At 42.6% G+C, this 24,136-nt stretch overlaps 1 protein-coding gene across 1 annotated transcript in view; it reads right to left on the minus strand.

Moving 5' to 3' along the window:
- The window catches only part of LOC136694206 (zinc finger protein 850-like), a 241,995-nt gene that overhangs the window by 90,945 nt on the left and 126,914 nt on the right, over positions 1-24,136 (minus strand). The window contains exon 4 of the mRNA XM_066667587.1: positions 3,556-4,385. Within this exon, the coding sequence (XP_066523684.1) occupies positions 3,556-4,385 (830 nt within the window). The remainder of the gene's footprint in view (positions 1-3,555; positions 4,386-24,136) is intronic.

The following is a 24,136-nucleotide window of genomic DNA, read 5'->3' on the forward strand; positions in this document are numbered from 1 at the left end:
CCCAAGAATATCAGGCAAAGGAGGTGGAGTATGTGTAATTTACCAAAATACCCTAGAAATTAGTCTTAAACAATGTTGACACCTTCTCTTCTTTTGAGGTTCTCTCCACTATTATTACAAATCCGGTCACAAAAAAGGACGCATTTTTATTATGCAACATTTACAGACCACCAGGGCCGTACTTAGAATTTCTGAAAGAATTCAGCGATTTTGCTACAAACCTAGCGGTGTGCAATCATAAAGTTATAATTGTAGGAGATTTCAATATCCATTTTGAGAAGGAAAGTGACCCACTAAAAAAGGCATTTACCTCAATCTTAGAATCTATTGGTTTTACTCAAAATGTAACAGGGCCTACACACTACTGCAGCCACACTTTAGACTTAGTTCTGACACTAGGTCTTAACATTGACAAAATTAATATCTTACCGCAATCCTCAGCAATCTCCGATCATTACTTAATTTCATATGAGCTACGTTTTATCCATAATATATGTAAGAACCCTCGCTATTCTACAAGGCGTATAATAAAACCATCTACCGCCCTACAATTTATAGAAAACCTACCAGAACTATCGACCCCAGTTCCAACTCCATCAGACCCAATGGACCTAGATGTACTAACTGATTACCTAGAAAATACCTGTCGATCTACTTTAGAAAAGGTAGCACCACTTAAACATAAAAGTATAAGACAGAAAAAGCTCGCACCATGGTATAACGATAAGACCCGTACTTTAAAACAAACATTACGAAAACTAGAGCGGAAATGGCGATCAACCAAGCTTGAAGTGTTCCATTCTGCCTGGAAGGACAGCCTTATAGAGTATAGAAATGCCCTCACTAAAGCTCGCTCAACATATCTGGCCTCGCTGATCTCCCATAATAAAAATAATCCGAGAGCACTGTTTAGTGTGTTTTCTAGAATTACAAAAAATCAAGCAGGTTCTGAACAACTAATTCCAGCAACTCTCGCCAGTAAAGATTTTATGGACTTTTTTAATAATAAAATTGAGAATATTAGACAACAAACACTAGCCACAGGATCAAATCCATCCTGGCTGCCACCTAATGTTATGAAATAAAACATAATATAACTGTAAAAGAAAGACTTGAAACCTTTTGCCCACTCCCACAATTAGAACTAGAGAAGATTATCACCTCCGCAAACTGTACAACTTGCACACTTGATGCAATTCCCACAAAGTTGCTCAAAGAAGTACTACCAGCTATTATTGATCCTCTTTTAACTATAGTAAACTCATCCCTTAGTCTGGGCCATGTACCCAAAGCTTTTAAACTAGCAGTTATTAAACCTATGATCAAGAAACCAAATCTTGATGCTAGTACACTGTCTAATTACAGGCCTATTTCTAATTTGCCATTTCTGTCTAAGATCTTAGAAAAAGCTGTGGCCCAACAACTTAGTTCATATCTACATAAGAATCATATATATGAAAAATTCCAATCTGGATTCAGGCAACATCATAGTACAGAGACAGCTCTAGTCAAGATAACAAATGATCTTCTTCTTGCCTCTGATCAAGGCCACGTATCCCTGTTGGTGCTTCTTGACCTAAGCGCAGCCTTCGATACAATAGACCACAATATTCTCCTAGAAAGGTTAGAAAACATGGTTGGAATCACAGGGACAGCCCTATTATGGTTCAAATCTTACTTAACGGAACGTTATCAATTCGTAAAAGTAAACAATCTAAATTCAAATTATTCTAAAGTAAGATTTGGAATTCCACAAGGCTCTATTTTAGGACCATTATTATTTACATTATACATGTTACCGCTAGGCACAGTTATAAGAAACCATGACATTAACTTTCACTGTTACGCAGACGACACACAATTGTATATTTCAGCCAAGCCCGATGACAAGCACAGATTAAAGAAAATAGAGGACTGTGTAAAAGACATGAAAGGCTGGATGTTGCGTAACTTCCTCCTTCTAAACAGCAACAAAACAGAGGTCCTGCTTTTGGGTCCAAAAGTGACAAGAAATAAATTATCAGACTTAATTTTAAATCTAGCTAACTTTCCAGTTAAACCTGGTTCAGCAGCAAAAAATCTTGGTGTCATAATTGACCCGGATTTATCATTTGATCAACACATAGGCAGTATCACTAGGACAGCTTTTTTACATCTTCGCAATATTGCTAAGATTAGAAATGCCTTATCCCTCCAGGACGCAGAAACATTAGTACATGCCTTTATTACTTCAAGGCTTGACTACTGTAACGCACTACTGTCAGGATGCACCAGCAGCAATTTAAGAAAACTTCAACTAGTTCAAAATGCTGCAGCTAGGGTCCTCACTAAAACTAGAAAATTTGAACATATCAGCCCAGTTTTATCATCACTTCATTGGCTGCCTGTTAAATTCCGCATTGACTACAAAATTTTGTTATTAACATATAAAGCTCTACATGGGCTTGCTCCTGAATATCTTCAAGATACAATTTCCTATTATGAGCCCCCACATTCACTCAGATCACAGAATACTGGATTTTTAAATGTTCCCAGAATTCAGAAGGCCTCAGCTGGGGGAAGAGCCTTTTCTTATAAAGCCCCCCAACTCTGGAATGATCTTCCAGAAAATGTTCGGGACTCAGACACAGTCGCAATCTTCAAATGTAGGCTAAAAACTCATTTGTTTAGTTTATCATTTGGTAGCTAATGCTCCCCCATAGATAAAGGCGGCAGATCCGGGGGGTCCATGGACACAGGGAATTATAGTATACTGAGACGCTGGTGCTGTCGTCCCGCCGCTTCTCGCGATCACTCAGGTTTGTTGACGGTGGAGCGGAGGGATGCCAGTGTTTCAGGATGCTCCCGTGTCTGTGTGTCCTCCTGGTTCTCTCCTTTTAGTTAATGCTGTCATAGTCAGATCTGCCGGAGTCATTAGCCACACTCTGGACTGCCCACCTAAACGACTGCCCACCTGTCTGTCTGGACACTGATGGATGACTGTCGAGATCCTCCTCCACGCTTCAGACCAGCTGCCCACGCTCCAGCAACCACCAAGTGCCTTGAAGCTGTCCCTACACTGAAGTTCTCATGGACTACTAACTATCATCACCAGTAGATTGACCAGAGGAGGATGGGTCACCCCTTGTGAGCCTTGGTTCCTCCCAAGGTTTCTTCCTCAGCTGGGGGAGTTTTTCCTTGCCACTGTCGCCCCTGGCTTGCTCACTTGAGGGTTTTACATTTGTCTTTACATTTCATGTCAATCTTGTCTTACTGGAATTCTGTGAAGCTGCTTTGTGACAACATCAGTTGTGAAAAGCGCTATATAAATAAATTTGATTTGATTTGATTTGATTTGATTCAGCTTTAAGGATATTTTTACATTGAATTTGACCCAATGAAGTAATTAAATCCAAGTCTCTGCAGGTAATCCCTCACTCAGTGCTAACCTTTCTGGTTCTGGGCGAATGCAGTGATGTTTCCGGACAGAACGCAGCTGTTTAAAACTCTTCCCACACCGTGAACAGTAATAAGGTTTCTCTCCTGTGTGAATGCGCTGGTGTATTTGGAGACTACCCTGTTGAGTAAAACTCTTCCCACACTCTGAACAGTGATACGGTTTCTGTCCTGTGTGAATGCGCTGGTGTTTTTGGAGATCACCCAGTTGAGTAAAACTCTTCCCACACTCTGAACAGTGATACGGTTTCTCTCCTGTGTGAATGCGCTGGTGTTTTTGGAGACTGCCCTGTTGATTAAAACTTTTCCCACACTCCAAACAGTGATACGGTTTCTCTCCTGTGTGAATGTGCTGGTGTCTTTGGAGATTACCCAGTTGAGTAAAACTCTTCCCACACTCTGAACAGTCATGCGGTTTCTCTCCTGTGTGAATGCGCTGGTGTTTTAGGAGACTACTCTGATCAGTAAAACTCTTACCACACTCTGAACAGTGATACGGTTTCTCTCCTGTGTGAATGCACTGGTGTATTTGGAGACTACGCATGTGACTAAAACTCATCCCACACTCTGAACAGTGATACGGTTTCTCTCCTGTGTGAATGCGCTGGTGTGTTTGGAGATTACACTGTTCAGTAAAACTCTTCCCACACTCTGAACAGTGATACGGTTTCTCTCCTGTGTGAATGCGTTGGTGTTTTTGGAGATTACGCTGTTGAGTAAAACTCTTCCCACATTCTGAACAGTGATACAGTTTCTCTCCTGTGTGAATGCACTGGTGGTAATTGAGATGAATCTGTTGAGTAAAACTCTTCCCACACTCTGAACAGTGATACGGTTTCTCTCCTGTGTGAATGCGCTGGTGTGTTTTGAGACTACCCTGTTGAGTAAAACTCTTCCCACACTCTGAACAGTGATATGGTTTCTCTCCTGTGTGAATGCGCTGGTGTTTTCTGAGATTACCCTGTTGAGTAAAACTCTTCCCACACTCTCCACAGTCATAAGTTTTCCGTTTGTTTTCACTTGTCTGAGATTTCCTGTTGGATGTGTGAGTGTGGGGAGTGGCCAAGGATGTTTCCTGAGAACTGGAGCTTCTGTCCTCCATATCCTCACATTTAACTCCTTTCGATCTCAACTTTGTGTTAAATTCCACTTGGAAATGTTTCTTGATGTACTGCTGGAAAAACTGGAACTGAGCCTGAGAATATATCCAAAGAGATGGTCTTCTGTCCTGCAATAAATAAAAGACAATAAAGAAACAAAGATAAATTAGTTAAATTCACTTTGTCCTGGCTTTCAACTAGTGACCAATATTCTCCTGAATTTGTAGTCAGTTCGACCTTACGTACTGCTACCGAAACAGCAAAAATAAGTTTATTTACCAGCTGAGGATGGATTTCCCCTTTTGACTTGGTTCTTCCCAAGGCTTTTTCCTTCTGTTCTGACAAATCTTTTCCTGTCACTTTTGCCTCAGCAGCACCCAGTAGGTGCTAATAACCAGAATTAGACCCACCCCCTCCTAGCTAGCTTTACAATCCCTCCTTACCATTAAGTATCAACAACTGTAAATCCTAAGGCTGTATCTAGCCCCACTGGCACCGTTAATGCATGCTCCTTCATAGCTGCCCTTAATTTCCAGTTCCTGATGCCGAACTGCAAAAGCAGGGATAAGGCAGATTCGGCTATAACCAAAAACTAATTAAACTAGATATAACTAACTACATATATATCTTTCTGTCTACTTCTGATATGTATGTGTAAAAGTTTAAGTGTGTGGTGCAATTAATAATAATAATAATAATAATAATGGCACCAAGATAGGGTAGAGAATGTAACCAGTAGCCCTGTACTGAGATATTTTTATATGTTTACTGTAATAGGTTTTACTAAGAGTGTAGTTAAAATTAAGTGAGCATTTATTTTACTTAGGATAACAATCAAGAAGTGTCCAACACATGAGGAGAAAAAATGATGATCGATGAAGTGATGGATGATGACCTTGCATAGTACCCTTCAAAACGAGACTAAATCTGAGTCAAACTTCTCTGTCAAACCGTTCGTGAGTAATCCTCATGTTTGTGTCAAGAGCACTGGCCGAAAAAAAAATCTTGAAAAAACATAGTACACATTTTCAAAAAATAATTAAAATATGATCCCCGTGGACCTATGTCACTGCAGCGTAGCTTAGGCGCTCAGCTTTCCAACGACATGTCAATCAAATCTGTAGACCAATCGGGGCAGAGTTATGGCGATGCATTCCCAAGGAGGTGGGACAAACACTCAGCAGAGCGCAAATGTTTTCAGCGCCTAACAGACTCAGAAACCGCGAGACAGACTCAAACAGATCTGTTTGGCAACCACAAACAATAATCAAGTCAATAAATATGTTTCAAAGCTTAGATGTCTTTTACTAGTTACATTTCCCTCACTGAGCAACATTTAAATGTGGGGGTGGTTGCCTCGCTCTACAGCCAATCAGAGAGCAACTCTTGCCTTTTAACACATCAGTCATTTAAAGGAACACTGTAGTCGGTGAGAAACAAGTGTAAACATCAGAAATAAGCTCAGCACATCAGAATAAAACACACCATAACTAAGAGTTTTTACTCTTTGGTGAGGGGTAAGTTTCTCATAGAAAGTAAAGAAAAAAACTAAGATGTTAACATTAGGTCTAGTCAAGGTATGTACACTGTATTTTTGCAGTAAAAGTAATAATTTTCCTTATGGAGAGCTTGGGGTCTAAAGAGGCCATCTGTCCACTGTCTGCTCCAGCTTCAATAACTTCAAATCAGTAGGAGGTATCAGCTCCAAATTTTACCTGATGAAAGTTGACCACTGGAGACACAATTTTAAAAAGAAGAAGTAATGGGACCCATGAACTCTTCAATTTATAGTCACTAACATTTTTTTTTTTAAATAAGACAAGCGCCTACATTTTTTTGTGGTTTTCATAAGCTTTTGAACACTTATATAAGCTTTTGAACACTATATATTTCAGGACCTCTAAATGGTTTCTTTTACCAATTTAAAGGGATTTTTGTAAAAATAAATCATGAAAATGCCTCTAGTTTATTCAGTACCTGAGGAATGGGAATATCGGGTTTACATATTGGCCACTACAGCTGTCTACAAATCGGCATCGGCAATCAAAAAACCCATATTGGTCGATCACTACACAGTATATTACTAAAAGTTAAAAATGGCTGCAGAAAGCCTTGCAAAAATCTGCTGCAGATAAAAGCTGGCCCTATAAAAATTGTTCCGGCTAGCAACTGGGTAAGTGCTGGCAGACATGGCTGGGATCTGGGCAACTGTACATGAGCAGGCTTTAAAAAGTACTTTTGAAACTGGGCCAGATCCAAGCATGCCGCATATGGCCCAGAATTGGGCAGAACGTTTTTTCCATGGTCACAATGCTGTCTACTTTCTTACAATGTTGCTATAATGTTGTTAAAAGGTGGAACTGATTACTTGGTCTGAAGAATTTTGTCAAAGTCATGTTGCTGTATGGTAAAATGATGACTTACTGGCCACTTAGAACAAATCCACAGAGTTCCATACTGACAATTTTATTATTATTTTTTAAAATTATTACTATTACAAACCGGATTCCAAAAACTAGTTGGGACTAAACAAACTGTGGATAAAAATTGAATGCGATGATGTTGAGACAGCAAATGTCAATATTTTATTCATAATAGAACATATATGACAAAAGTTTAATCTGAGTGAATGTAACATTTTGAAGGAAAAATATGTTGACTCAAAATTTCATGTTGTCAACAAATCCAAAAAAGGTGGGACCTGTCATCTATGTTCTATCATGAATAAAATATTGACATTTGCCATCTCCACATCATTGCATACAGTTTTTATTCAAAATTTGTTTAGTGTTCCAACCTTTTTGGAATCCGGTTTGTATTTCAGACAGAAGTTGACTTGGGTTGAAAACAAAATGTATTTGATCGCTTTTACATATTGGATTAAGTTCATAGTATAATTAACAAACACTGGTTTTGGCTGTGGGTGGCATATTTTTGTGTTTGTTAGTACCAGATGTCCTCACAAGGATAAGTTTCTCGCATTTTGTTGTACTGTCAGGAGACTTTATTGGTCCTCAACTTTTTTCACAAAGGGGTACTTTAGTGTGGAAAAAAATAAGATTAAACAGGTCTATTTTTGGTTACTGAAATTAAGGTTGGGTTGTGTTATTTAGCTACTTTAGCTTCTATGGAGGTCCATGGAGGAGGTATGGAGGGGTGAATAAAATTTAGACGCGGCATATAGAATTGCTGGGTGCCCTTGCTTGTGCTCGTCAGGGAGCTGGCAGCGCGAGCTGCTGATTGCTGGGTTTGAAGCTTTTTTTAAATGTATTGTTCAACGGAGCTGTCTATCGATACACTGACCTTCACAAACTCTGTAAGTACAAAACTAACTTCTTTCAAAAATTCAACCTTGAATACAACTAAATCAATGTATTTAATGAATATTTTGGTTATTAAATTTGAGTTATAATCATGGTTAAGCCTTAGTTGCTCTTTCAGTACCCATATCCCCTTGCGATTAATAATAAAAAAATTACAGACAACCACAGAGTAATGTAGCTAAGTTAGAGCATGAGGCTAATTGATCTTATATTTTTTTTTATGTATTTTTGTTCTGTCATTGTATCTAGTTACATTATCTAATGCTAACATTAGCAACCGGTTCAAAATATTTCTGTTCCTCTTTAAATGCTACACCTGTTATTTTCTGGTGAAACAAGACCAAAAAATTAAGTTTCACCATCTAATCTGATGTAAATCTGAGTAAGATGCTTGCTGATATGAATGAATATCTCGTCTGGCAATGACATACAATTTTGTTTTTGAATTGAACATAATCTTATTATGAATCATATTAAACACCTTAATGTGTTTCCATATTTTAGTCACGTTAAGGATGAGGTAAATAAGCAGCCTTTTAACTGAATCTGTATTGTGTTGTGGTTTAGAGTTTTATTTGGATTTGTATTCTTTATAGCGCTACATTCCTGCACATTGTTGTTAGCATGGACATGAGCACACACACACATTACTGACATTTACTAAATTGTTTGGTCATATAAATATGCATCTTCCCTTGGGTTGCATTTTTTTCAATACTGGTAATAAACAAATGATCAAGTAAATAACAAATTTAATGGTATACTACAATGTGAAACTAGTAACTCGAATTGCTGCAAGCCTGGTGTTGATAAGTGTTTTTAAGGATAAATATATAGGATAATTTTATAAAACTATCAAAATAATAAATACCTTTATGGTTTATTCAGTATGTTGGATATTACAAAAGCAAACAATAATTTGTGACTTTTCTACCACAAGCAACCCCTCTTTTCTCAGTCCTTTATGAGTCATTGTAACTGCATACAGTCTTAGTCGCAACATACAAGTAACTCTTCTGCTCTCAAATCATAATACTCATGAAGCCAATTTAGGTACTTCAGTAGTGTCTCAAAACAAGAAATTGCTTTATAGTTACATTTTCCCCACATCCATTTACCTTGTTTTCCCATAAGTGTATTTTATTTTTGTTTTCACAATACGCAACGGAATGTGGAATTAACAGTGGGTGGGAAGTTGACACTAAATGTACATTTAGATTCACTTGTGTGATATTAAGTTCAAATATAACACTATTTTGATAGTGAAATGCAATATTCAATTGATTTTGTAAATGTGTACTTTTTGTCTCTCTTTCTCTAACCCCTTTTCAGGTTTTAAATGAGTGAGTTCCAAAAGGTTTCCCAGTATGGACCTCAAAACCTCCTTTACAACATGTATGATACACATACAGCCACACTAATCAAAACATACAGTGTAAAACCAGAGACAAGACAAGAATTCTCTTAGAAATGTACAACTTGATGACCAGGTGATTATGGGTAGATATAATTCAGTATATTTTAACCTGGAATATCTTTATGAACAAAACTGTTAGTGAAGCATTGTTCACATTAAATTATTATAAAAAGGCTACGTTAAGATTGTAAATGTATTGATCATATATAGTCCATAACAGGGACATTTATTTCCTGTCCTAGAGGGCTGGTGTCCAGCACAGTTTGATGATTTTCATGTTCTACTCCTCTATTATCTAATTGCTGCATTTAAGTGGGTCTTGTTAAGTGAGGAAATTATCCATCAATGCTGGACACAGGCTCTTCAGGATCTGAAGTGAACATCCCTGGTTTATAGTAAACTGAGTTGTACTCTTATTCTGTAGTTGTGCACTTTATATGTGATTCTCTTCCATCTTGTAAACAACAGACACTGAAGGCCTACATCTCTAAGGGGACTGCTACAATGTAAGGGAGTGTGAACCAGTATTAAAGACCTGCCTGGCGAGTTTTCAGACATATTTGATAGTTCTTTTTAGATATACTGAAAAAAAACATAAACACAACCCTTTTATTTTTGCTCCCATTTTTCATGAGCTGACCTCAAAGATCTAAGACGCTTTCCATGTACACAACAGGCCTTTTTCTCTCAAATATTGTTCACCAATTTGTCTAAATCTCTGTTAGTGAGCACTTCTCCTAATCCATCCACCTCCCAGGTGTGGCCTATCAAGATGCTGATTAGACAGCATGATTATTGCACAGATGTTGGAGCACCGCATGGTTTCCAAATTAATAACAATAAAAGGATGTCTCTAATTTTTTAAAGATTTGCCTGAATTTTTCTGTAAATACATTTGATATCAAAATTATATGAAAATGAGCCAGAAAATTCTGCTGCTTGAAAATATATTTATTTTTATTGTAAAATGTTTCAGAAAGAGTGCAATTTAAATTTTGAGTGAGTATGCAAGGGCATCATAATTTTGCATATATTTTTTGTTTTTATTTAGGATACCCATCCCAAGGTGTCCAACAGGAAAATAAAACAATTGTTGAAATGATGGAGTATGATGACCTTGCTCAGGAAACACCACAGACACTTGTGAACTTAGCCATGACAGATGAACATAATTCAGTCCCTATAGAGCAAACTCTTCAAGCCCTAAATGGTATGTCACCTCTTTGAAAGTGTTTCTGTTATGGTTTTGGCCATTTTACTCAGATTTATGACTGTTACTTCCCTCTTCAATAATTCAGTCTCTATTTTATAAAATTTTGCTGGGTTGTTAGCTTCACAACTTTGGAACCTGACTTAAATTCAGCCCTTTTTGGTTTGATTTACAGTAGTGCAGCCAAAAAAAAAATCTGATTTGTAATGGCTATGAATTCAGAAATTATTTATTATTTGTTCATTTTCTTTTCAAGGTGCTGGATATCGGTGATATCAAGTGTTCAGATGTGGAGTAAAATTACAGTAATTACATAAGTCAAGTAAAGTAGTATTTTATTGTCAATTCTGCTTATGTACAGGACATACAAATGATTGAAATTGTTACTCTCATCTCCAAGTTGCAGTTAACAAAATAGACTAAATTCAACTACACTGAGTATATAAATATATGAAAGTGAACAAAAAGAGCAGGGAGAGAGTTCAGCATTCTCACAGCCTGATGGATGGAGCTGTCCCTCAGTCTGCTGGTCCTAGCCTTGAGACTATGCAGTCTCCACACTGATGGCAGATTGTATTTATGTTTTACTAGTCTAAATTAAACACACAGTCCCACTAATAATTTGCTTTCGCCTCTTGATGGTGGAATTAAAGGGTTGTTGATATAAAGAGATTTTGTCTGGGTTGCTCTTAAAATTACACTTTCTTTTTGCATTTGCTAAGGCTGTGAGATTAATATCATATACTCATATACTGAGATGTGTTTATCTTATTGGTCTTACTCTGACTGAAATGGGGCAATGGTTAGAGACCGGGCTTGGTACCAGAAAGTTGCTGGTTCGATCCCCAGAACAGGCAGGAACATCCATGACTGAAGTTCCCTTGAGCAAGGCACTGAACCCCCAAATGCTCCCCGGGCACTGGGGATGGCTGCCACCGCTCTGGGTGTGTATTCACAGCCCCTAGTGTACTAGTGTTTGCATGTGTTCACTGCCACAGATGGGTTAAATGCGGAAGACAAATTTATAAAAAAATTACACATTGCAAATTGTACTGGATCGTGGAGTATGTTTGGTGAGATATTTTAATTATATTTTTATTCTATTTTAAAACTCAGTGTGTTGAAAATGTTTTTGAGTGCCGCTACACTGACCATAAATCTGTTTGGTAATGTTAATTTTATTAAAGTTTCCTGGGTCTGATGTCAATTCGTTCTGCATGAAAAATGAACAATTAATTTCATAACATTGTGAACCAGTCATATATTGTTAGGAATATAAATATGACAAATTTAATGTTAAAACACAAAACCACAATGTTTTGATATTAAATAATTGACACACTCAGGTGCTGTACTATCATTGTTACAAATTGAAAACAAGAGTATTCCATTTAATGACAGTTTAAACATAAAGGAAATACAACAGTTAAATTGTCGTTTACATGGCTGTTGTTCTGGCAGTACTAACCAGAATGGTACTATCATTATGAAGTGAAAATGTTGTGTGCAAACTAATGATTTCCTTTTATTAATTATATGAATTTGGAATTAAATTTACAGAAACGGTACCCTTCAAAGGGCCTTTATTTTGAAATGACACATCAGAATGACTTCATATTACATGAGTGACATAATCAGGTGTTGTACTATGATTATGAAGTAAAATTGTTCTGTGCAAGCTAAAGGTTTCCTTTTAATAATGATCTAAATTTGTAAATAAATTTAGAGATAGGACAACAGAAAGGGCCTTTTTTAAAATGGCACATCAGATCCTAAAATCTTCATTATTTCCACAAAATAGCAAATATTTGTTGTTTATCCATTTATTATTTGTTTAGAAAATTATTTATTTATTACATAGATTTCCTGTCAGTGACTTTTGGCTTTTTTTTTTTTTTTAATTTGTTCCTCTGCACGCTTTTACCGTAATGTTCAGAATACGACGTTCCACCAAAACTAAGTGGAGGCTGGCTTGACTTCAGTGTGTAACGGGGGTTTAAATATCTTAAACACATTTATATTCTGTAAAACACGGTATAAACGGGGTGTAAATATCTTAAACACATATTTACCTTCAGTAAAAACACGGTATAAACGGGGTGTAAATATCTTAAACACATATTTATCTTCAGTAAAACACGGTATAAACGGGGTGTAAATATCTTAAACACATATTTACCTTCAGTAAAAACAGGTCTTGATTTCTCTCAGACACACAGCTCTCCTCCGCCTTCTCCTTCACACACACTTTCCACTCCACAACACCCGCCCCCTCTCACACACGATTGGCTGGAAAATCTGAACAGCTGCTCTTCTATTGGACAGTTCCCACAGAAACAGCGTCCTCAGTCCAGAGGATCATTTCAATAGGTTGCCTTAAGTCACGTGGTTCTGACGACCGGTGTGTGTTCTTTTAGACCTGTGGTACCACGCATTTTGAAACCAAAACCTCCAAGTACCACTGTTGTGCCTTTCCTAGGGTGTTGTGGGTGATGAAGAAGAACCTCTGTCACACACGGTCTACAGTTTTAAATACATTTTTATTTCACCATAGAATCTTACCAGCCTTAAGAGCTGGGAGAGAATCAGCCAAATCCATTTGTCCCCAGTCATCTGTCTGTATCGCTAGTCATCTCTCTCCTCTCTCTGCTCCCACTCAAATCTATATGGTTTATGGTGAATTTGTAACTGAATAAGTCTTTTTTTACATTTTCACATTCAAATGTAGGGAGAGAGAGAGAAAGATTTATAGTTTCCTGTCTTTACCGGTTGTTTATTCTAAACATTTCCTTCTTTGGGGCACAGACAACGAACTCAGAGAATATAAACATTTCTTAATGCTCCTCTTAGTATAATATGTGCATAAAATACACATCACCACCTATGATTTTTACCACAGAAACGTGTGCAACTGGTTCTTCCTCTGTTCCTGGGGCATAAGACAAAATCTTGCTTGAAATTGCTTGAAAATAACACAAAAATTATCTAAAATAATTAAAATAATTACTAAAAATTATAGAGAGAATACAAATATCTCTAGGCCTAAACTGAATGTTTTAAACACAGTTAAACATCTATGAGAACATATCAAATTTATGGACAATAAGTGTTTTGAAAGAAATAAAAATGAGGATCAGTTATGTGCTTTATCACGCTACAGGTGGCCTCATCATTCGTCACCACATTATCATTTCAAGACCTTTTAGATTAACGCAGGTGAAACCCATCTAAAAGCTTGAATTCTAATGAAGATATGGTGACCTTGGGTATATATATATATATGTATGTCTAAATGTAAGTAAACTCTGACGTAAATTAATTGATGTTATTAAGTACACAGTTCAGACACCAGCTCTGAAGAATAGACCGGGCTTACTGTTTGTTGAACCTCAGGCCTCAGTTGACTAGCGATGATGACTGTTCCGCTGGTCTGAGAAGAAATGTGTGCCTTTGGCACCACGTGGGTAGCAGCTGAGTTTGCGCCTTAGATAGAGGGAGACTCGGGAGTGCCCTCATGAGCCACCGTCTGGGTGGAGCCGTTCAGGGAGCCGTTGTCCGCAGTGATGGGGTTGAAGAACCCGAGTTGAAACCTCTGAGCGCTAGCTGTATGCTGGCTCTGGGATGGCCTCAGGTCTAGTTCAGAAATGGTGTCTTGTGTCCCTTCTTGGTGTATATACTGATTTACAGCTGTGATTCCCTTTCATTGGCCACAAAGATGGGTTTCACACGTTTTAATCACAGTTGGTACAGTTTAACTTGTGTAGCAATATACAAAGAAATATAACATAACTGGTTACAACCTAACTAATGAGACACTCAGCGAGGCTGGGTAGTTGATCTTTTAGTCTCTGAATCAGGAAAGGCATCCCTTTTCCTGGTTAGTTTGGATGGAAAGAATATGCAGAGCCTCTTCAGTTAGCATTTAGTATGCTATACGGGGTACCTGATAGGTGTGCAAAGTTAGGCGTTGGTAGGCACTTCTCCTACGTTTCTCAGGAGCGTCTCAAAAATGCATGAGTGTCTCAGAAAGCTCTAAACTTGTAGGAAAGCTCTAAACTAAAATAACTCTAAAATCACTTAAAACAAAAGCCAAACTTCAAAAGAAACTAAACAAAACCAAAACAAATAAAAGTTCTTTAAAGCAAGCGACCGAGCTCAAGCTTGGCATCAGCAACTTCTTCATATTTCGCGCCCTATTTTATACCAGATTAGGATTCCCCCCCCCCCCCCCCCCCGGTCTCTGGTTGGCTCTTCCGCTCAGGGGCATTTCACATCACATGACTTGTGCTCATGTGAGTCGAATATTATCACAGCTTATAATACTTTAATTCCTGTTGGGTAAAACTATATAAGCGACTTAATATTGTTAGATTCAGGAACTGCCGGATGAGAAATGAGCAATTATACATGTAGTTATAACACAAAGGAATATACGTTAAAATGAGAGTAAAGAATCAGTTTCCCTGGGTACTCATCAGATTAAGACAATGCATATAAAGATACAGATATAGGAACACAGATTAGACTAGACAATTTACACTTCTGTAGTGGAGATGGACAGATTGTTAATGTTTAATAAAAGATATTATACTTTTTGGGGACTTAATATGCTGAAGTTTTTCTCTATTTCACCCTTTTTTCAGGCTTGTTCAAGCCCTTTTTGGAGAGAGAAATGACTCAGGCTTTTTCTGAAGAACATCTCTCTCTGCAGGTGTCTCTCAGGCATCGGCGTCTTTCATGGCTCTGTTAAACAGTCTTGGGCCCCTCAAGCATGGTCCAGATAGAACAGAAGTTCTATTTTAATTTTATCTCTAGTAGAAAACTTTACTTAAAAGGACTGTAGTTTATTCCAGCAAAAATTCAGTGCCACACCCAGATCATCGAAGGAGACCTCAGACCTCTAACCCTCAAAGTGATGACAAAAGCTTCAGGATCAGTGATGGAGAAGGAGGAATGCAACCTCAGAAAGACCCATGAGAGACCTGCATGGACGTGTCTCTAACAAGGCGGCACATTATATGAATGTATAATCAATATTCATTATTTGATATTACAATTAATAAATCAGTTCTGTGATAAAAATAATCCTTGGTAGTTTGTTTGTGTGTGCCTCTTTCTTTTATAGAATTATTCCTTCTAGTTCAGATTCAATTTCGGAGCCAAGAACCTACAGCAGGTCAATGAGCATGATTCATTAATAATAATTAATTCTAGCTTATTCTGCTATATAGTATGTAAAGTCATGACCTAAAATTAGACAGGTAAAGTCACTACATATTATTTAATGGCTCCGAAACATGGAGCTTAACAAAATGAATTAAATAATTAATCGTTAATCAAATAATAATTAATTATCATTGACTCCGCTATGTAGTGCTTATGCCACTGCAATGTGGGGCATACTTATTCCACTACATATGTATTTATTATGCCCCACGTTGTAGCTGCATAAACCGTACACTTCTGTAGGTTCATCAACGTAAGACACAAGAAATGATATTTTGTGGATATAAAAAGACATTCAGGATAATATAGGTCATAAAGTTCTGTACGTGGGCTTTAGAGAAGTGTTGTTGTCTCAGCTGTTCAATGGGGACGCTGTTGATCCATGCTTTGGTATCTTTCTGTATCCTTTATGAGGCGATTGGACTCGCCAAACAAGGTATCATCGTAATCGTCATTTTATCTCTAATGTAGGTGATTCTTTGATTAATTCTGAGTGAAGGACGAATTTCAGCATGGGGTCCCATTGTTCTCTGTGTGTGTGTCTGTAAGAGTTTTGAATAAATGAATGGCGAAATGAGGAGCTCCTCTCTTTCCGCGAAGGGTGATGTAAGGAGGGAGAGGAAGGAACAGCAGGTGACCAGACCTCAGGTTTCTCTTAACAACAATCATCCAACGGCCATCGGCTATTGTTCAATGACTGATTGGGTCATGTGGGGTGCAAAAGGCTTTTGGCCGTTACTTCTGGTGGCCATTTGACTAAATTTGTTGGCTAGGGTCTGTGCGTGTGTGTGATGTCTCAACAGAAAAGGAGGGGGAAGTTCCTCTTCTGCCTTGGTGAGTGGCTGAGCTGGAGATCAAGGGTCAACTGCAGTTCAGTCTTGATTAAAAACCTCTGTTTCCAGATGAGATTAACAAATTACTCCTCTTGACACCACATTTCACTTCAGCTGAGTGTTTTCTTCTATTTTGTCTCCACATTAGAGGTGGGCGGATCAATCCAAATACGTCTGCACATCTGTGTTAGTAATGGCTGCAACTTAATGTAGAGTACATTCATTACAAATTTGTCCTCAAATATTTGTACATATGGTGTATTTCTGAAATAAATTAAACTGAATATATGAACTGTATTAAAATACACGGATAGCCCTTTGGGCGGCACGTTGGTGCGGCGGGTAGTGATTCAGGACTCAGTGTGATTGAATGTGTGTGTGTGTGTGTGTGGTGTGTTCCTGCCTTGCACCCAGTGATTCCGGTTAGGCTCCGGACTGGACCCACCGCGACCCTGAATTGGAAAAGCAGTTTCAGACAATGAATGAATGAATGACAGTCCTTCTACAAATTCACATGCACAATCCAGATAAGAATAGAGGAGGCTTTCTGACAGTCTAAGTCAGTGTTATCCAATTCTGGTCCTATTCTACCTCTTCAAGCTAACTTTATTTAATTAATTTTGTGAGTAGGGTGATCCAAGATCTAGTTCTGATGCCAAATCAAAGCATTTGATTATCCATCCATCCATTATCTGTAACCGCTTATCCAATTCAGGGTCACAGTGTGTCCAGGGCCTACCTGGAATCATTGGGCACAAGGAAGGAATACACTCTGGAGAGGGCGCCAGTTCTTCACAGGGCAACACACACACACACACGGTCACTTTTTTGAGTCGCCAATCAACCTAGCAAAGTGTGTTTTTGAACTGTGGGAGGAAACCCACGCGGGCATGGGGAGAACACACCACACTCCTCACAGATAGTCACCCGGAGGAAACCCACGCAGACACAGGGAGAACACATCACACTCCTCATAGACAGTCACCCGGAGGAAACCCACACAGACACAGGGAGAACACACCACACTCCTCACAGACAGTCATCCGGAGGAAACCCACACAGACACAGGGAGAAAACACCACACTCCTCACAGACAGTCACCCGGAGTAAACCCACGCAGACACAGGGAGAAGACACCACACTCCTCCCAGACAGTCACCTGGAGGAAACCCACACAGACACAGGGAGAACACACCACACTCCTCCCAGACAGTCACCCGGAGGAAACCCACACAGACACAGGGAGAACACACCACACTCCTCACGGACAGTCACCCGGAGGAAACCCACGCAGACACAGGGAGAAGACACCACACTCCTCCTAGACAGTCACCCGGAGGAAACCCACACAGCCACAGGGAGAACACACCACACTCCTCACAGACAGTCACCCGGAGGAAACCCACGTTGGCATGGGGAGAACACACCAAACTCCTCCCAAAAAATCACCCATATGAAAACACACGCAGACACAGAGAGAACACACCACACTCCTCACAAACAGTCACCCGGAGGAAACCCACGCAGACACAGGGAGAACACACCACACTCCTCACAGACAGTCACCCGGAGGAAACCCACGCAGACACCAGGAGATCACATCACAGTCACCCGGAGGAAACCCACACAGACACAGAGAGAACACACCACACTCCTCACAGACAGTCACCCGGAGGAAACCCACACAGACACAGAGAGGACACACCACACTCCTCACAAACAGTCACCCCGGAGGAAACCCAAACAGACACAGGGAGTACACACCACACTCCTCACAGACAGTCGCCTGGAGGAAACCAATGCAGACACAGAGAGTACACACCACACTCCTCACAGACAGTCACCTGAAGGAAACCCACGCAGACACAGAGAGAACACACCACAATCCTCACAGACAGTCACCCAGAAGAAACCCACGCAGACACAGGTAGAACACACCACACTCCTCACAGACAGTCACCTGGAGGAAACCCATGCAGACACAGAGAGAACACAACACACTCCTCACAGACAGTCACCCGGAGGAAACCCACACAGACCCAGGGAGAACACTCCACACTCCTCACAGACAGTCACCCGGAGGAAACCCACACAGACCCAGGGAGAACACTCCACACTCCTCACAGACAGTCACCCGGAGGAAACCCACGTAGACCCAGGGAGTACACACCACACTCCTCACAGACAGTCACCCGGAGGAAACCCATGCAGACACAGAGAGTACACACCACACTCCTCACAGACAGTCACCTGAAGGAAACCCACACAGACACAGAGAGAACACACCACAATCCTCACAGACAGTCACCCAGAAGAAACCTACGCAGACACAAGGAGAACACAACACACTCCTCACAGACAGTCACCCGGAGGAAACCCACGCAGACACAGGTAGAACACACCACACTCCTCACAGACAGTCACCTGGAGGAAACCCATGCAGACACAGAGAGAACACACCACAATCCTCACAGACAGTCACCTGAAGAAACCTACGTAGACACAGGGAAAACACAACACACTCCTCACTGACAGTCACCCGGAGGAAACCCACGCAGACCCAGGGAGAACACACCACACTCCTCACAGACAGTCACCCGGAGAAAACCCACATAGACCCAGGGAGTACACACCACACTCCTCACAGACAGTCACCCCGGAGGAAACCCACGCAGACACAGGGAGAACACACCACACTCCTCACAGACAGTCACCTGGAGGAAACCCACACAAACACAGATAGAACACACCACACTCCTCACAAACAGTCACCCCAAAGGAAACCCATACAGACACAGGGAGCACACTCCTCACAGACAGTCACCTGGAGGAAACCCACGCAGACAAAAAGAGAACACACCACACTCCTCACAGACAGTCACCCAGAGGAAACCCACACAGACACAGAGAGAACACACCACACTCCTCACAGACAGTCACCCGGAGGAAACCCACACAGACACAGAGAGAACACACCACACTCCTCACAGAGTCACCCGGAGGAAACCCACGTAGACCCAGGGAGTACACACCACACTCCTCACAGACAGTCACCCCGGAGGAAACCCACGCAGACACAGGGAGAACACACCACACTCCTCACAAACCCACGCAGACACGGGGAGAACACACCACACTCCTCACAGACAGTCACCCGGAGGAAACCCAAACAGACACAGGGAGAACACAACACACTCCTCACAGACAGTCACCTGGAGGAAACCCACACAAACACAGATAGAACACACCACACTCCTCCCAAACAATCACCCATATGAAAACACACGCAGACACAGAGAGAACACACCACACTCCTCACAAACAGTCACCCGGAGGAAACCCACGCAGACACAGGGAGAACACACCACACTCCTCACAGACAGTCACCCGGAGGAAACCCACGCAGACACCAGGAGATCACATCACAGTCACCCGGAGGAAACCCACACAGACACAGAGAGAACACACCACACTCCTCACAGACAGTCACCCGGAGGAAACCCACACAGACACAGAGAGGACACACCACACTCCTCACAAACAGTCACCCCGGAGGAAACCCAAACAGACACAGGGAGTACACACCACACTCCTCACAGACAGTCGCCTGGAGGAAACCAATGCAGACACAGAGAGTACACACCACACTCCTCACAGACAGTCACCTGAAGGAAACCCACGCAGACACAGAGAGAACACACCACAATCCTCACAGACAGTCACCCAGAAGAAACCCACGCAGACACAGGTAGAACACACCACACTCCTCACAGACAGTCACCTGGAGGAAACCCATGCAGACACAGAGAGAACACAACACACTCCTCACAGACAGTCACCCGGAGGAAACCCACACAGACCCAGGGAGAACACTCCACACTCCTCACAGACAGTCACCCGGAGGAAACCCACACAGACCCAGGGAGAACACTCCACACTCCTCACAGACAGTCACCCGGAGGAAACCCACGTAGACCCAGGGAGTACACACCACACTCCTCACAGACAGTCACCCGGAGGAAACCCATGCAGACACAGAGAGTACACACCACACTCCTCACAGACAGTCACCTGAAGGAAACCCACACAGACACAGAGAGAACACACCACAATCCTCACAGACAGTCACCCAGAAGAAACCTACGCAGACACAAGGAGAACACAACACACTCCTCACAGACAGTCACCCGGAGGAAACCCACGCAGACACAGGTAGAACACACCACACTCCTCACAGACAGTCACCTGGAGGAAACCCATGCAGACACAGAGAGAACACACCACAATCCTCACAGACAGTCACCTGAAGAAACCTACGTAGACACAGGGAAAACACAACACACTCCTCACTGACAGTCACCCGGAGGAAACCCACGCAGACCCAGGGAGAACACACCACACTCCTCACAGACAGTCACCCGGAGAAAACCCACATAGACCCAGGGAGTACACACCACACTCCTCACAGACAGTCACCCCGGAGGAAACCCACGCAGACACAGGGAGAACACACCACACTCCTCACAGACAGTCACCTGGAGGAAACCCACACAAACACAGATAGAACACACCACACTCCTCACAAACAGTCACCCCAAAGGAAACCCATACAGACACAGGGAGCACACTCCTCACAGACAGTCACCTGGAGGAAACCCACGCAGACAAAAAGAGAACACACCACACTCCTCACAGACAGTCACCCAGAGGAAACCCACACAGACACAGAGAGAACACACCACACTCCTCACAGACAGTCACCCGGAGGAAACCCACACAGACACAGAGAGAACACACCACACTCCTCACAGAGTCACCCGGAGGAAACCCACGTAGACCCAGGGAGTACACACCACACTCCTCACAGACAGTCACCCCGGAGGAAACCCACGCAGACACAGGGAGAACACACCACACTCCTCACAAACCCACGCAGACACGGGGAGAACACACCACACTCCTCACAGACAGTCACCCGGAGGAAACCCAAACAGACACAGGGAGAACACAACACACTCCTCACAGACAGTCACCTGGAGGAAACCCACACAAACACAGATAGAACACACCACACTCCTCCCAAACAATCACCCATATGAAAACACACGCAGACACAGAGAGAACACACCACACTCCTCACAAACAGTCACCCGGAGGAAACCCACGCAGACACAGGGAGAACACACCACACTCCTCACAGACAGTCACCCGGAGGAAACCCACGCAGACACCAGGAGATCACATCACAGTCACCCGGAGGAAACCCACACAGACACAGAGAGAACACACCACACTCCTCACAGACAGTCACCCGGAGGAAACCCACACAGACACAGAGAGGACACACCACACTCCTCACAAACAGTCACCCCGGAGGAAACCCAAACAGACACAGGGAGTACACACCACACTCCTCACAGACAGTCGCCTGGAGGAAACCAATGCAGACACAGAGAGTACACACCACACTCCTCACAGACAGTCACCTGAAGGAAACCCACGCAGACACAGAGAGAACACACCACAATCCTCACAGACAGTCACCCAGAAGAAACCCACGCAGACACAGGTAGAACACACCACACTCCTCACAGACAGTCACCTGGAGGAAACCCATGCAGACACAGAGAGAACACAACACACTCCTCACAGACAGTCACCCGGAGGAAACCCACACAGACCCAGGGAGAACACTCCACACTCCTCACAGACAGTCACCCGTAGGAAACCCACACAGACCCAGGGAGAACACTCCACACTCCTCACAGACAGTCACCCGGAGGAAACCCACGTAGACCCAGGGAGTACACACCACACTCCTCACAGACAGTCACCCGGAGGAAACCCATGCAGACACAGAGAGTACACACCACACTCCTCACAGACAGTCACCTGAAGGAAACCCACACAGACACAGAGAGAACACACCACAATCCTCACAGACAGTCACCCAAAAGAAACCTACGCAGACACAAGGAGAACACAACACACTCCTCACAGACAGTCACCCGGAGGAAACCCACGCAGACACAGGTAGAACACACCACACTCCTCACAGACAGTCACCTGGAGGAAACCCATGCAGACACAGAGAGAACACACCACAATCCTCACAGACAGTCACCTGAAGAAACCTACGTAGACACAGGGAAAACACAACACACTCCTCACTGACAGTCACCCGGAGGAAACCCACGCAGACCCAGGGAGAACACACCACACTCCTCACAGACAGTCACCCGGAGAAAACCCACATAGACCCAGGGAGTACACACCACACTCCTCACAGACAGTCACCCCGGAGGAAACCCACGCAGACACAGGGAGAACACACCACACTCCTCACAGACAGTCACCTGGAGGAAACCCACACAAACACAGATAGAACACACCACACTCCTCACAAACAGTCACCCCAAAGGAAACCCATACAGACACAGGGAGCACACTCCTCACAGACAGTCACCTGGAGGAAACCCACGCAGACAAAAAGAGAACACACCACACTCCTCACAGACAGTCACCCAGAGGAAACCCACACAGACACAGAGAGAACACACCACACTCCTCACAGACAGTCACCCGGAGGAAACCCACACAGACACAGAGAGAACACACCACACTCCTCACAGAGTCACCCGGAGGAAACCCACGTAGACCCAGGGAGTACACACCACACTCCTCACAGACAGTCACCCCGGAGGAAACCCACGCAGACACAGGGAGAACACACCACACTCCTCACAAACCCACGCAGACACGGGGAGAACACACCACACTCCTCACAGACAGTCACCCGGAGGAAACCCAAACAGACACAGGGAGAACACAACACACTCCTCACAGACAGTCACCTGGAGGAAACCCACACAAACACAGATAGAACACACCACACTCCTCCCAAACAATCACCCATATGAAAACACACGCAGACACAGAGAGAACACACCACACTCCTCACAAACAGTCACCCGGAGGAAACCCACGCAGACACAGGGAGAACACACCACACTCCTCACAGACAGTCACCCGGAGGAAACCCACGCAGACACCAGGAGATCACATCACAGTCACCCGGAGGAAACCCACACAGACACAGAGAGAACACACCACACTCCTCACAGACAGTCACCCGGAGGAAACCCACACAGACACAGAGAGGACACACCACACTCCTCACAAACAGTCACCCCGGAGGAAACCCAAACAGACACAGGGAGTACACACCACACTCCTCACAGACAGTCGCCTGGAGGAAACCAATGCAGACACAGAGAGTACACACCACACTCCTCACAGACAGTCACCTGAAGGAAACCCACGCAGACACAGAGAGAACACACCACAATCCTCACAGACAGTCACCCAGAAGAAACCCACGCAGACACAGGTAGAACACACCACACTCCTCACAGACAGTCACCTGGAGGAAACCCATGCAGACACAGAGAGAACACAACACACTCCTCACAGACAGTCACCCGGAGGAAACCCACACAGACCCAGGGAGAACACTCCACACTCCTCACAGACAGTCACCCGTAGGAAACCCACACAGACCCAGGGAGAACACTCCACACTCCTCACAGACA

Source organism: Hoplias malabaricus, chromosome 4 (assembly GCF_029633855.1).
Source record: "Hoplias malabaricus isolate fHopMal1 chromosome 4, fHopMal1.hap1, whole genome shotgun sequence".
In the NCBI taxonomy this organism is placed as follows: Eukaryota; Metazoa; Chordata; class Actinopteri; order Characiformes; family Erythrinidae; genus Hoplias; species Hoplias malabaricus.